Source organism: Mus caroli, chromosome 13 (assembly GCF_900094665.2).
Source record: "Mus caroli chromosome 13, CAROLI_EIJ_v1.1, whole genome shotgun sequence".
NCBI classification, from domain to species: domain Eukaryota; kingdom Metazoa; phylum Chordata; class Mammalia; order Rodentia; family Muridae; genus Mus; species Mus caroli.
The window spans coordinates 71,835,239-71,851,037 of NC_034582.1; the positions used below are offsets into that span (position 1 = coordinate 71,835,239).

At 35.9% G+C, this 15,799-nt stretch overlaps 1 protein-coding gene across 8 annotated transcripts in view; it reads left to right on the top strand.

Moving 5' to 3' along the window:
- The window catches only part of Kiaa0825 (KIAA0825 ortholog), a 422,676-nt gene that overhangs the window by 50,898 nt on the left and 355,979 nt on the right, over positions 1–15,799 (top strand). For 6 of the 8 annotated variants that reach the window (XM_021180151.2, XM_029468200.1, XM_029468196.1 and 3 more), the window contains 2 exons: positions 3,450–3,618; positions 12,376–13,045. In XM_021180151.2, the coding sequence (XP_021035810.2) occupies positions 3,450–3,618; positions 12,376–13,045 (839 nt within the window). Of the gene's footprint in view, positions 1–3,449; positions 3,619–12,375; positions 13,168–15,799 lie in introns of those variants that run through there. The other 2 variants (XM_021180150.2, XM_029468202.1) reach the window with 2 other exon arrangements.

A 15,799-nucleotide genomic window follows, 5' to 3' on the forward strand; every position in this document is an offset into this window, starting at 1 on the left:
GCCCTGTGATCCATTCAATAGCTGACTGTGACCATCCACTTCTGTGTTTGCTAGGCCCTGGCATAGTCTCACAAGAGACAGCTATATCTGGGTCCTTTCAGCAAAATCTTGCTAGGGTATGCAATGGTGTCAGCCACAATGCAATGGTTGGGATTGACCAAGATCGGCAGCTAAGTCTTAAAGCCCATGCCTACATACCTACTCCAATAAGGCCATACCTCCTAATGGCGCCACACCCTCGGCCAAGCATTTATAAACCGTCACAAGTTCCAAGAGATCTGATGTCTTCTTCTATCTTCCACGGACTCCCACTTTGTGTACAAAGTCATGTAGTCCTACATATAACACATAAATTAGAAAGAAACATTTTGAAAAGCATTTTGGTGTTGCACCATTAAAATGGTTCATAAATTTACTTATGAACAGCTCTCAGAAATGCACCCACTTGTATACATCAAAAACATGGATAATTAAATCATTGGAATTAAAGTATAAGATTCAGATTTATTAACAAAATGTTGAACAGGTGCCTTTATAAAATAACTCAACAGGCAACAGCTTTTCCTTTGTTAATTCTGATGACTTAATTTCTATGTACAAAACTCACAGTGGAAGCAGATTCCTAAAAATTGTCTTTGACCTTTACATGTGTACTATGACACATATGCACTGGTATACACGCACATACACACACAACATAATAATATATAAATTGATAAAAATGAAATGTTGAAACATATGAAGATGGATGGTGTATTGCTATGCATACTCCCTAGGTATCCAGTTTGAAAGCCGAGAGAATGGTGTGGGGACCTTCTAGTACATTTCTCCATGTATCCAGTCCCCAGATTTGCATCCCCCAGAACAATATGGCATTATATGAAACACTTTCAAATTAGTACATAAACTTTGCCATACTGGGTCCTTTCATATGTTTCTCCTCATCAGCATCATGTTTGTTACATTTATTTTCTTATTGGAAAGTGGTATTGTACTTTAAATTAATGGCCCATTCTTCACTTAATCGTACTGTGGCATTGATATTACAAAAATATTCGTTTATTTATAGAGCCAAGTTAATATTTTTTAGACTCTTTAAATTTTCTAGTAATGTTTGAAACCTAGCAATTACTGTGCTTATTGCATGACTATTGAATTATCTTGATAATGTTATTATAACAGACTATACTACTAAAGAAAATTTTAAGTAATCTGTAGTTAGAAAATATTTAATTCAAAATAGCAATATGTGTTATTAAAGAAATTTAAACTAATATCTATTGGAACATGTCTATTACTATGCATACTTGAAAGTATTTGAAATACAGTCTTTTAAAATGCTACCTTTAAAGAGTTTACAGTTAATTCTTTTTTTAATGTATATTTGACCTAGTTTAGGTTAAATATACATTAAATATACATTACATTAAATATACATTATATTATACAAAATATAAATATACATTAATGTGACCTAACAAATCAGACTAGCAGCTTAAATCTTGAAAATAGCTTTTTATATAATAAGTTGACATGAAATCAGATAATTGAGTTTTTATTTGTTTGTTTGTTTGTTTATTTCAAGTCAGGGTTTCTTGTACAGCCCTGGCTGTCCTGGAACTCAGTGTGTAGACCAGGCTGGCCTGGAACTCAGAAATCCTTCTGCCTCTGCCTCCTGAGTTCTGGGATTAAAGGCGTGCGCCACCACGCCCAGTGCTAATTGAGTTTTAAAACAAGATGCATGGTCTGTGAATGACAGATTGATAAGATATTTCATAGGTGAATGAAAGCAAAACCAAGTGAAAGGAAGTACAGCTTAAGCTCTCTGCACCAAGGGAGGTTCTTTGAAATGTAACTGCTTAATCCCTTTATTAGTGTTTGGACAAATTATTAAAATATCCAGGGCTCTGAAGGCTTTACACTGCTTAAAAACCAGCTCCTGGCCTCTTCCCAGATTCAGATGTTGGAACTAAGCTGAGGGGGAGAGTGCTGATGGAAGCAGAGCAGCTGAGGGTATTCAGGATACTGCTGCACTCTGTCCCGGCTTACTGTACTGCATGTGCGGATGCTAGAATGCAAACTTGCCTGAGAAGCGTCTGGAGATGGATTGTAGGCCTCAGGCATCATGGTTCTCAGTCCACAGAAATGCTTAGATAAGGAAGAAAATGAATGCCATTCTCTTGTAAGACCTAGAACTGGTATTTATGAGTATGACCATTCCACCAGGAATGTCAGGGGCTGTGGCCAGACAGGTATTATTTTTCTTTTAATTTCTTTGTTTTCATTAAAGAACTCCTTGATTTTTAGAATTTTATTTTTTCAAAGTGACTTCATTTAAATTTACTCATGTCCAGAAGTCTTCTGAAAATCTTTGCTCTGCCTTTAACCATGTATTTTTATGGGCCATACCTCATAAATTCAGAGACTTTAAGATTGGTTTTAAGAAACAGAGCTTTGGCTTCTAAACCCTACATAGTTCTATTATGTGGAAACTGTAATTAATAAGAATTGTGCTTTCAAAACAATAACTTGGTCTTTGCCTATTTTTCCTTGATAGTATTAAATGAAAATTACACAACTGTCATATTTGGGTCAATTCAATTTTAAAGGCATCTGTTTCTATAACCATTCATATTTTAGATATGCCACTATCATGAGATAGGCATATGTCACATCCATGTAGCATCAGATGGCACTCTGCCTAAACTCACCTTTTTACCCCATACAAAATTTATAAGAATAAATGCAAAGAATTATATGTAGAAATTATAATTTTTTTAAAACTTTGTGGTAGCTCATCTGTGTGCTATAGAAACACTTAGAGAAAAATAAGATTTAAACTTAATCTAATCACCACACATGTATCATTACTATTAATATTTATTTTATTTTCTTCCAGCCTTTTTATGTCCATTTTTAAATGTATTTTAGCTTTAGAATAATGGATATCACAGAAATATTTAGCTGTACTAATATTGTATATATTATGTTATAAATTTCCTGCTCTCTGTGACTGCTTCTTGACTTTTTACTTTTCCATTGATTGAAGTCTTTCATGTGTCACATTTGCCTTTTGGAATAGAATATATGGTTCTGATTTTCAGTCAACAAGTGTTTGCTCTGTTTTGTATCTGCTATCCAGAGTTCCATTATAGACTACATCTGCACCTCACAAATATTTTAATACAAGGGATCTTCTATTGCATCTCAAAGTATGTAGATGGTTAATATTTCTCCAATTGCATTATTTCTATACAATTTTTGAAATCTGGTTCCAACTATGAATTAAAATGATTAACACATTTCTTGCTCCTTTCTTGCACATGAGTATTATATGAAGTTATAGATTTAGAATATATACAATCACATAAATAAACATTTCAGAACCTATAATATTATTGGTTGGCATTGCTTATGTTCTACAAATATAATTATTTTCTTTTTTGCAGTATAGAACATTGCATTGAAGAAATACAGTCTGAAGTAAACAAGCTCTGTCCAGATGTGCAGCTGCAAACAACAAGTGACTGCTTCAAATGGCTAACTAGTTATAATTATAATTTATCTAAGTCACCATCCATTTCCCATGGAGATTTAATAAACTTCCTCAAAGCAATGGTAAAAATTACTTGTTTTATGGTAGAGTGGGGAGCAGGGAACTTAACTGGATGAGTTACTCTATGTGAATATTTATTGTGTTGGTAACATCAGTATGTCCTATGTAGGAGCTTTGGGTTTTGGTATGTTTTTATGTTGTTTGTGTTGACCTCCTTTCTTCCCCCATCAAATCCTTTGACATATTTTAAAAATTATTTGTAGCACCGAAGTATGGAAATAAAAGTTAAATTTCCTGAGTGACTTACACTGTGATGTGAAGCACACTGATGTGATCTGCACTGAGCACACTGATGTGATCTGCAGTTCTCTAAAGAAGTTCACACTTGATAGATGCTATGTTCCGCTCCAATACTAAATTTCTCTGTGCTCAATATCAAAAACAGCAAGAGTCTCTTAATTGTGTCTGTTAGCTGGCTTTATGTTCTATTCTCTACATTCCTAGTATAGTACTACCCTGTTTTGTTTGGTTTGGTTTGGTTTCAGTTGAAGCAGAAATGTACACAAAAACACTGTTGATGGAGTTCTTTCGTGTTGGACACCTACCTGCCAGAAATTTTTTGTTAATGCTCAACAAAAAATAGTTATTATTATATCCTCATCTGTGGGGTGGCAAGGTTACAAAAACAGATTCTCATAGAAATAGCACAAATTTTAAGAAGCAGAATTTCTGTGGCTATAGTTTTAATTTAATTTAGTAGGGAGAAAAGGACTGTTTTTGTGTTAACATCAAAAACATTGACCAAGTCAGATGTGGAAAATATCTTGAGGTTATAGATGGTTTAGGATGACAAAATCAGATGAAATGGTTTTGGCCAGTTGTTGTTGTTACAATTGTTTCTTTCATGCTTATGAAGTAATACAAAGAAGGCAGAGAGACTTATGCCCTAAAGCCTTAACCTTTTTTTTTAATTAGATATTTTCTTTATTTACATTTCAGATGTTATCCCCTTTCCTACTTTCCCCTCAGAAAATCCCCTATCCCCTCCTCCCTCCCTCTGCTTCCCAACCCACCTATTCCCATTTCTGATCCTGGCATTCCCCTATACTGGGGCCTAGAGCCTTCACATGACCAAGGTCCTCTCCTCCTATTGATAACCGACTAGGCCATCTGGTACATATGCAGCTATAGCCACAAGTTCCACCATGTGTTTTCTTTGATTGGTGGTATAGTTCCAATGAACTCTGCGGGTACTAGTTAGTTCATATTGTTGTTCCTCCTATGGGGCTTCCATCCCCTTCAGCTTGCAGGGTATGTCTCTGGCTCCTTCATTGGTGACCTTGTGCTCAGTCCAATGGATGACTGTGAGCATCCACTTCTGTATTTCCCAGGCACTGGCAGAGCCTTGCAGGAGACAGCTATATCAGGCTGTCAACAGGCTCTTTTTGGCATCTGCCATAGTGACTGGGTTTGGTGGTTGTTTATGGGGTGGATCCCCAAGTGGGGCAGTCTCTGGATGGTCATTCCTTGAGGCACTGCTCCGAACTTTGCCTCTGCAACTCCTTCCATCGATATTTTTTTTTATTAGATATTTTCTTCATTTATATTTCAAATGCTATCCCCAAAGCCCCCTATACCCTCCCCCCGCCATGCACCCCAACCCACCCAATTCTGCTTTCTGGCCCTTACTTTCCCCTGCACTAGGGCATATGATCTTCTAAGACCAAGGGCCTCACCTCCCATTGATGGCCAACTAGGCCATCCTCTGCTACATATGCAACTAGAGACACAAGCTCTGGGGATACTGGTTAATTCATATTGCTGTTCCTCCTCTAGAGTTGCAGACCCCTTCAGCTCCTTGGGTACTTTCTCTAGCTCCTCCATTGGGGGGCCCTGTGTTCCATCCATTATATGACTGTGAGCATCCTCTTCTGTATCTGCCAGGCACTGGCATAGCCTCACAAGAGAGACAGCTATATCAGGGTCCTGTCAGCAAAATCTTGCTGGCATATGCAATAGTGTCTGCTATCGGTGGATGATTGTGGGATGGATCCCCAGATGGGGCAATCTCTGCATGGTCCTTTCTTCCATCTCAGCTCCAAACTTTATATCTGTAACTTCCTCCATGGGTATTTTGTTCCCCATTCTAAGGAGGAACAAAGTATCCACAGCTTCTTGAGTTATTTGTATATATTGGATATTACCCCCCCCTTCAGATTTAGGATTGGTAAAAATGCTTTCCCAATCTGTTGGTGGCCTTTTTGTTTTATTGACAGTGTCTTTTACCTCATAGAAGCTTTGCAATTTTATGAGGTCCCATTTGTCCATTCTTGATCTTACAGCACAAGCCATTGCTGTTCTGTTCAGGAATTGTTCCCCTGTGCCCATATCTTCAAGGCTTTTCTCCACTTTCTCCTCTACAAGTTTTGGTGTCTCTGGTTTGATGTAGAGTTCTTTGATCCTCTTAGACTTGAGCTTTGAACAAGGCGTTAAGAATGGATCAATTCACATTCTACTACATGATAACTGCCAGTTGTGCCAGCACTATATGTTGAAAATGCTGTCTTTTTTGTCCTGGATGGTTTAAGCTCCTTTGTCAAAGATCAACTGACCATAGGTGTGTGGGTTCATTTCTGGGTCTTCAAGTCTATTCCTTTGATCTACCTGTCTGCCCTGTTCCAGTACAATGCAGTTTTTATCACAATTGCTCTGTAGTACAGCTTGAGGTCAGAAGTGGTGATTCCACTGGACGTTCTTTTATTCTTGAGAATACTTTTTGCTATCCTAAGTCTTTTATTAATCCAGATGAATTTGCAAATTGCCCTTTCTAACTCTGTAAAGAATTGAGTTGGAATTTTGGTGGGGATTGTATTGAATATGTAGATTGCTTTAGGCATGATAGCCATTTTTACTATATTAATCCTACCAGTCCATGAGCATGGGAGATCTTTCCATCTTCTGCGATCATCTTCGATTCCTTTCTTCAGAGACTTGAAATTCTTGTCATGCAAATCTTTCACTTCCTTAGTTAGAGTCACATGTAGGTATTTTATATTATTTGTGACTGTTGTGAAGGCCGTTTTTTCCCTAATTTCTTTCTCCTGTTTATCCTTTTTTGTTTGAGTTAATTTTAAATCCAACTACTGCCCTAAAGGTTTTTATCAGCTTTAGGAGTTCTCTGGTGGAATTTTTAGGATCACTTATATATACTATCATATTGTCTGTAAATAATGATATTTTGACTTTTTCCTTTCCAATTTGTATCCACTTGATCTCATTTTGTTGTCTAATTGCTCTGGCTAGGATTTCAAGTACTATATTTAATAGATATGGAGAAAGTGGGCCGCCTGGTCTAGTTACTGGTTTTAGTTGGATTGCTACAAGGTTCTCTCCATATAGTTTGATGTTGGCTACTGGTTTGCTGTATATTACTGTTATTATGTTTAGTTATGGGCCTTGAATTCCTGAATTTTCCAAGACTTTTATCATGGATGGGTATTGTATTGTGTCAAATACTTTCTCAGTATCTAAAATGATCATGTGGTTTTTGTTTTTGATTTTGTTTGTATAGTGGATTTCATTGATGGATTTCCCTATATAAACCATCCCTGCATCCCTGGGATGAAACCTACTTGATCATGATGGATGATCATTTTGATGTGTTCTTGGATTCGGTTTCTGAGAATTTTATTGAGTATTTTTGCATAGATATCCATAAGGGAAATTGGTTTGAAGTTCTCTTTCTTTGTTTGGTCTTTGTGTGATTTAGGTATTAGAGTAATTGTGGCTTCATAGAAAGAATTGGGTAGAGTACCTTCTGTTTCTATTTTGTGAAATAGTTTGAGGGAAATTTGAATTACATCTTCTTTGAATGTCTGATAGAACTCTGCACTAAACCATCTGGCCCTGGGCTTATTTTCGTTGGGAAACTATTACTGACTGCTTCTATTTCTTCAGGGTTATGGGGATGTTTAGATCATTAATCTGATCTTGATCTAAGTTTGATATCTTGTATCTCTCTAAAAAAAAATGTCCATTTCATCCAGATTTTCAGTATAGCTTTTTGTAGTAGGATCTGATAATGTTCTGGATTTCCTCAGGTTCTGTTGTTATGTCTCCCTTTTCATTTCTGATTTTGTTAATTAGGATACTGTCCCTGTGCCCTGTAGTTAGTCTGGCTAAGGGTTTATCTATCTTTTTGATTTTCTCAAAAAACCAGCTCCTGGTTTGGTTGATTATTTGTGTAGCTCTTTTTGTTTCTACTTGGTTGATTTCAGCCCTGCGTTTGATTATTTCCTGCTGTCTACTCCTCTTGGGTGAATTTGCTTCCTTTTGTTCTAGAACTTTTAGGTGTTCTATCAAGCTGCTAGTGTGCTCTCTCTCTAGTTTCTTTTTCTTTTCTTTTCTTTTCTTTCACAATTCTTTCATTCTTTCTTTCTTTCTTTCTTTCTTTTTTTTCTGCATTCAGAGCTATGTGTCTTCCTCTTAAGACTGCTTTCATTTGTCCCATAAGTTTGAGTATTTTGTGGCTTCATTTTCATTAAGCTCTAAAAATTCTTTAATTTCTTTCTTTCTTTCTTCCTTGACCAAGTTATCATTGAGTAGAGTGTTGTTCAGCTTCCATGTCAACGTTGTCTTTCTATTATTTATGTTGTTATTGAAGATCAGCCTTAGTCCGTGGTGATCTGACAGGATGCATGGGATAATTTCAATATTTTTGCATCTGTTGAGGCCTCTCTTATGACTGATTATATTGTCAGTATTGGAAAAGGTACCATGAGGTGCTGAGAAGAAGGTATATCCTTTTGTTTCAGGATAAAAATGTTTTGTAGATATCTGTTAAATCCATTTGTTTCATAATTTCTGTTAGTTTCAATCTGTCTCTGTTCAGTTTCTGTTTCCACGATCTGTCCATTGATGAGAGTGGGGTGTTGAAGTCTTCCACTATTATTGTGTGAGGTGCAATGTGTGCTTTGGGTTTTACTAAAGTTTCNTTAATGAATGTGGCTGCCCTTGCATTTGGAGCATAGATGTTCAGAATTGACAGTTCATCTTGGAACATTTTTCCTTTGATGGGTATGAAGTGTCCCTCCTTGTCTTTTTTGATAACTTCTGGTTGAAAGTTGATTTTACTCGATAGTTGAATGGCTACTCCAGCTTGTTTTCTGGGACCATTTGCTTGGAAAATTGTCTTCCATCCTTTTACTCTGAGGTAGTATCTGCCTTTTTCCCTGAGGTGGGTTTCCTGTATGCAGCAAAATATTGGGTCCTGTTCATGTAGCCAGTCTGTTAGTCTATGTCTTTTTGTTGGGGAATTGAGTCCATAGATATTAAGATATATTAAGGAAAAGTCATTATTACTTCCTGTTATTTTTGTTGTTAGAGTTGGGATTCTGTTCTTGAGGCTATCTTCTTTTAGGTGTGTTGAAGGATTACTTTCTTCTTTTTTTAGGGTGTCATTTCCCTCCTTGTGTTGGAGTTTTCCTTGTATTATCCTTTGAAGGGCTATATTCGTGCAAAGATATTTTGTGAATTTGGTTTGTCATGGAATACTTTTGTTTCTCCATCTATGGTAATTGAGAGTTTTGCTTGGTATAGTAGCCTGGGCTGGCATTTGTGTTCTCTTTGGATCTGTATAACATCTGTTCAGGATCTTCTGACTTTCATTGTCTCTGGTGATAAGTCTGGTGTAATTTTGATAGCTCTGCCTGTGTGTATTACTTGACCTTTTTCCCTTATTGCTTTTAATATTTTATCCTTATTTAGTACACTTGTTGTTTTAATTATTAAATGTTGGGAGAAATTTCTTTTCTGGTCCAGTCTATTTGGAGTTCTGAAAGCTTCTTGTATGTTCATGGGCATCTCTTTCTTTAGGTTAGGGAAGTTTTCTTCTATAATTTTGTTGAAGATATTTACTGGCCTTGTAATTTGAAAGTCTTCTTTCTCATCTACTCTTATTATCCATAGTTTTGATCTTCTCATTGTGTCCTGTATTTTCTGGACGTTTAGAGTTAGGATGTTTTTGCATTTTGCATTTTCTTTGATTGTTGTGTCAATGTTTTCTATGGAATCTTCTACACCTGAGATTCTCTCTTCCATCTCCTGTATTCTGTTGCTGATGCTTCCATCTATGGTTCCTGATTTTTTTCCCTAGGGTTTCTATCTCCAGAGTTGTCTCCCTTTGTGATTTCTTTATTGTTTCTACTTCCATTTTTAGAACCTTGATGCTTTTGTTCAATTCTTTCACCTATTTGGTAGTGTTTTCCTGTAACTCTTTAAGGGATTTTTGTGTTTCCTCTTTAAGGGCTTTCCAGCTATTTACCTATGTTTTCCTGTATTTCTTTAAGGGATTTATTTATTTCCTTTTTAATGTCCTCCGTCATCATCATGAGACATGACTTTAGATCCATATCTTGCTTTTCCGGTGTGATGGTGTATCCAGGACTTGCTATGGTGGGAGAGTTTGTTTCTGATGATGCCAAGTAACCTCAGATTTTGTTGCTCTGTCCTTATGCTTGCCTCCTGCCATCTGATTATCTCAAGTGCTTGCTGCCCTCAATATATCTGTTTTGAGCCTGTCCTTCTTATAATCCTGGTTAATTCAGGACTCCTCAGAATCCAGCTTTCTCTGTGATCCTGTGATTCTGGGCTCCCATGAACCTGAGATTCTGTGTGTGTGTCAGAATTCTTTGTAGTCTAGCTTTCTCTGAGACCCTGAGATCCTGGTGTGACCAAGCTCCTGTTATCCTGAGATCCTGGAATCCTAAGATCCTGGGCATGTTATAGAGTCTGGAAGTGGTGTCTCCTCTGGGGACCGTGGTACTGTCTGGTGTGTTCGAAACCAAGGTATACCAGCACCAATCAGAATTAACCCCAGTTCCTGGTCAGGCAGGGCTCTTGTGTCCTTGCTCCTGTTGTCACAGTCCTGTCACAATTGGTTTGGAATTGATGTTGTGTTCCTCTCACCAGTGATCCTAAGATTGCATCGAGATCCTCTTGGGACTGTGAGAATGTCCACTGAATTCGCACCCAGGGGACTTAGATCCGGTGCTGACCGGAAGGGACTTCAGCACCTGGCCAGGAGGGTTTTCTGCTTCCCTGCTGCTGGCACAGGCCGGGTGCGATTAGTTTGTAGCCAATGTTGTTTTCCACTCACTAGTGATCCTAAGATCACGTGGAGAGTCCTCTGCGGACCCTGGGACTGTGCTGAGTTCGTGCTCAAGGTTACCCGGAGTTGGCACTGACTGGAAGGGAAGAAACTGTTTCTTAATATGATACTTGTACTGAGGTTATTTTCAAAGTTTAAGTATTCATCTAAAACAAGTGTTTTAAAACTCAGTAGTCTATTATTTTTTGATTGATCCAATATTTACACCTATTAGCTAGTTTAGAGAAATATACAGCTAAGATGCTAATATAACACAACTGATACATCCAATTACCTTACTGTTGCTGGGTCTGAACTCTCTGAGAACATTTTCTTTCTAGAAAAATTTAAAGAACTAGATAGTACAAGAGATGAGAAACAGAGAGGATGAAACCAAGCATATGCTAGGTCCTATCCCTCACTCAAATACTCATATGATGTTTGAAAAGTAATTCTCTTTGTACCATGTCGATGTCGTTATTCTCTTTATCCAGAAGTCAGGTATCAGTGTCACAGAGTTTTCATTATGAGTAAACCAGAGAATATATGGAAAAAGTTATTCATATAATACAATATATACAATATATATTTGCTATAATATTTGCATGATAATGTGCATTGCAGTACTTAGATGAATGCGACCCCATTCCAGCAATTTTTCTAGCTGTTCAGTTCTGAATTACACATAATACTTTTGGTATTTTCACCAATAAGTAATTTCAAAGCCAAACTAATTTTTATGCCACTTGAGCCTTGCTTCCATTTCTTTTCTAATCAGCTTGTTTCTACTTAGAGAATATGAACTAATTTCAGCATTGTCTGGAAATGGATATAATTAGGAAAGTCATCGTGTATGGAGAATGTGTGTGCAATTCAGAGTCCAAGAAGAAAGTAATTTTTTTGTTCCTTCATTATTCCTAATTGTACTACTATTGTATTCTACCAACATAAAAGACTAAAGGAGTAATTCCCTGTCACCTTTTGGAGAGCTTTTCTGAAATTTTCTTTATCCTATTTTGAGTTAGTTATTTCTTTGGAGTGAACAGAAATATTTTCAGGTTAAGTATTAAAGTTAAATATTTCTTTATATGATTCTCAGCTACGAATTTAAATGAAAGTTGAAATCTCCAAGTGTATTAATTTTATTTCTCAGGATAGTAGCCGTTAGGAACCCCCAGAAATCTACTATATTTAATTATTTCATTTCTAGAATTATCTTAAAGATTACATTGGGTGGATTTATAGTAAGTATATTCACTCAGGAATAAAAAAAAATATCTTCCAGGAATTAATTAGGACAAGATCTTGAATTTATTTTGTCTTAGGAACTCGTTTTAATTGGTGTTATTCTACAGGTCTGTATTTAGAAATGTTTCAGCTTCAGCTTTCCTATAGCTCTTGATAGAGGGAAATGTGGGGCCAAAAGGCACATGTGCAGCAATGTAACTGAGCAGATAGCTAATCAGCTGGACGTTACAGCTGACTTCTGTCTACAGAAATTAAACCACTGTTTGCTGTCAGTATTGATTAAATCACAAGTGCAAGACAAAAAGATCTCGAGGAGTATAGGATATTCATTCTAAATTTTAATCAATTATAAAGTTATGTGTAGAAATTATTTTGTTATTCTTAGATTTAATCACATTTCAATATTGTAATTTACTTTTATCAGAAAGATTTATTGAATAATGAAGAAAACCATGAAGAAATGATTCTGGATTTACTCTGGGACCTCTCCTGTCAAAGCAGCATCTCATTCCTGTCTTCTCTGGGTGGGACAACCTTCTGTCACCTCTCCAGGACTTCCATACATTCTGTTGAAGATTTCTCCTCTGTGGATGTAAAGTCTGTTTGGGATGATGTAAGATTACATCTTCGACGATTCTTAGTAAACAGGTTAGAAAGATATAACGAGATAAACAATTCACAGCAAAAAATTGAACTGAAAAATCAGTGTCTGAAGCAATTCCTCTTGCTCTACTCAGAATCAGAAGTGCTTGTCAAGTACCAAAGCATCCAGAAGAGACTGCTGGATACATTTCTGCAAGACTCCTTTCCTTCGTGCGACAGAGAGTCAGATTTAGAAAGAATTGTGTGTGGATACCAAAGTACAATGCTCATGTTATATTCAATGATAAAAGAGGATTTTAATGTACTATGTGAAATTTTAGCTCCATCATCACTGGTGCAGTTCATTAATGAAACTTACCTGGATACGGTTACAGAAGAAATGACAAAAATTCTTGAATATTTTTGTGAGCTGCAGTTCAAAGAAAATGCTGTTCCTGTAGTTAAAACAAGCAAGAGCTGCAACAAGCACAGAGGAGCAGTGCATGCTTTGGGTTAGTGACATTTACATTTCTGTTTGATTTCACTTCAGCCTTTCACATCTTTAACTTTCATGTTTTTCTGTTGTCAAAAAATAGTTAAATTCCATTGCAAAATAAACCAGAGCGTAAATGAACTCTTGAAAGAGTTTTCCGCTCATATATTCCTTTGTCTGTAAGTGTAGTCGTGGAAGGCTTTCCTCTCTTGTGAACTTGTTAGGGTACTGAAAATGTAAGCCAAATGAAGTTTCATTTTTTCTGGAATGCATAGAGCAAATGAAAAGTATTAGCTAAAAGAAGCTCATATAAGGGTGCATACAACTATACATGTGTGCAAAGATGTGCAACCAAAGAACGAGGATTTTTACTGTATTATATTGTCCAAAGCCAAAACATTAGTACTTAAGTAGAGTTGTTTGAAGTTGGTTAACATTTACACTGACTAAAAGTAGAAGTCCTAAAGTTACATTTAGCCAGCCAATACTAATGAATAGAAATTATATGTATTAATCACACAATGTTTTTTCATTGTTTAGAGGGTATAGACTTTTTGAATCATTTTAAAAATCTTCTCTATTTCATATGATAACATATATAATAAAATAAACTTAAAATTCTTAATTTTATTTAAAATATTAAAGAATAAAATACAACAGTATAATAAACTTTCTTGTTATGGTTTTTTGTTTTGCACCCCTAGAAAAACATCAAATAAAAACTAAGAAATGTTTCTTCTTCTTGAAGTATATTATTTAAATATTTGAGAATTATCCCTTGATAAATTATTATGTGTTGTTGAATTTATTATCATTATTTTCTATATCACTATATATTTTTCTTATTTTTCGTAATAAAATACCGAAGACCAAAATTAATGTGACAGATGAATTTTTAAATAAGTTAATATTCTCCAAAAATTTTAGATTTTCTTTGGATACCTATTCACACAGTATAACAAATGGATCAGTCAATTGCGGGGATAACAGTGAGATTACAGTCATCTGACACACGTGCACTGTGAGTCTGTGCCAAGCAAACATACTTGCATCTTCACTGTTACCACAGTTTTGAAGTGCATTTCATGCCTGTGCTTGCTTTCTAAAAATATGATATGTTTTTTCAAAATCCTGCCTACTTATAATGTCTCTTTTGTACAAAAGTTTTGTCTTGGCTAAATATATTTTATAATGGAAGATAAGAGCATCTAACTGAATATATATATTAATATATATATATATATATATATATATATATATATATATAGAGAGAGAGAGAGAGAGAGAGAGAAGAGGGGCAAAGTATGTAAGCCTATCCTAATGTTATAGATGGAAATATTTCCTACAAGCCTAATTGCTCTGAGTTTTTTCAATTAGTGTTACCTGAACTTTTGTATAAATCACTTTTAAATGATTGTTCTCCATATAGTAGGCACTATGCTAAGGCGAACCTATTCTCTCTTATCCCAATTTTATATACAAAAATAAAAACTTAGATTAACTCACCCTGGGTTATTTGTGCCCAGTCAGGATTCATTTGCACAATGAGGACGTATAGGGATGTTGTTTTTGTTTTTGTATAACATCTTTTTCAACCACCATGCTGAGACTGTGTCTCAAAGTATAGACTTAGATGTTCTATCAATACTAGACATTTCAAACTATCTTGGTCAAGTGAACCACCTGAAAATCATTTAGTTCTGCTTTATTGACTGCTTGTCAAATGATTCATTAAGCTGAACCCATATTTAAGATTCTGAGGCAGACATGGAATTGGTAAGAAAAGCCAGTGAGTAATTGCTGCTATATGAGAAGCACACCAATCATGGGTTTGTTTTGATCCAATGACCAAAATTTGTTTATTAACAAATTATAACTTTGAGAACAGTAATGATAATTTATATTCCTTTTGGAATAAAATCTGCATTGGCTGAGTGGGAAATTATTATCTTTAATATAATTATTTAGCTTTATGGTCTTTGAGCCATTGCTGTTTTACTGAACAGTATAGAAAGATCATTTCTTACTTAAAAATGTGTTGGTTCAAATAGGGATTTGTATTGTCTTACTTAATCCTTCTAACTACCCGACAAGGTACATGCCATTAGCGTCTCCATTAAACATTGGGGAGGAAGTGAATCGAGACATTAAGCAATATCCTCAGGGTCAGGAAGTGAATTCAGAATACAAATTAGTATCTGTCTGACTCTGGATCCTTTTTCTGATGACTCCCCTGACCAAACCCACTGAAGAACATGTCTGCCATTTCTGTGTGCTCCTCAAGATCTGTGTGGGTGCTGCTGTACTGGACAGTTTATTCCTACTGAGTTATTCATTGCCTCTGATTATATGTTGAAATTGGACTTCTTCCCACAGTATCTGTGAATTATTTTTTTAATTTGTTTCTTGGGCATCAAAGAAAGTGGTTACTATTTGTCATGATGTATAGGACTGTATAATACTTTATTCATGTAAGTTCATTTAATCTTTTAAATACTTCTTCATATTTTATATGGAGAAACTGAGACTTGGTGAGGTAATAGTCCCATAGCTACAGAGAAAGGAGCTTCCCAGGTTTTCAATAATTTCTTCTTCCTCCTCTCCTCTCCTCTCCTCCCTTCCCCTCTCCTCTCTCCTCTCTCCTCTCCTCTCCTCTCCTCTCCTCTCCTCTCCTCTCCCTCTCTCTCTCTCTCTGTCTCCTCCTTTCTTCGTTTTAGTGTCCCAGTAATATTACAGTACTTCAATATCAAAAGAAAGAAAGTAAAACACAATG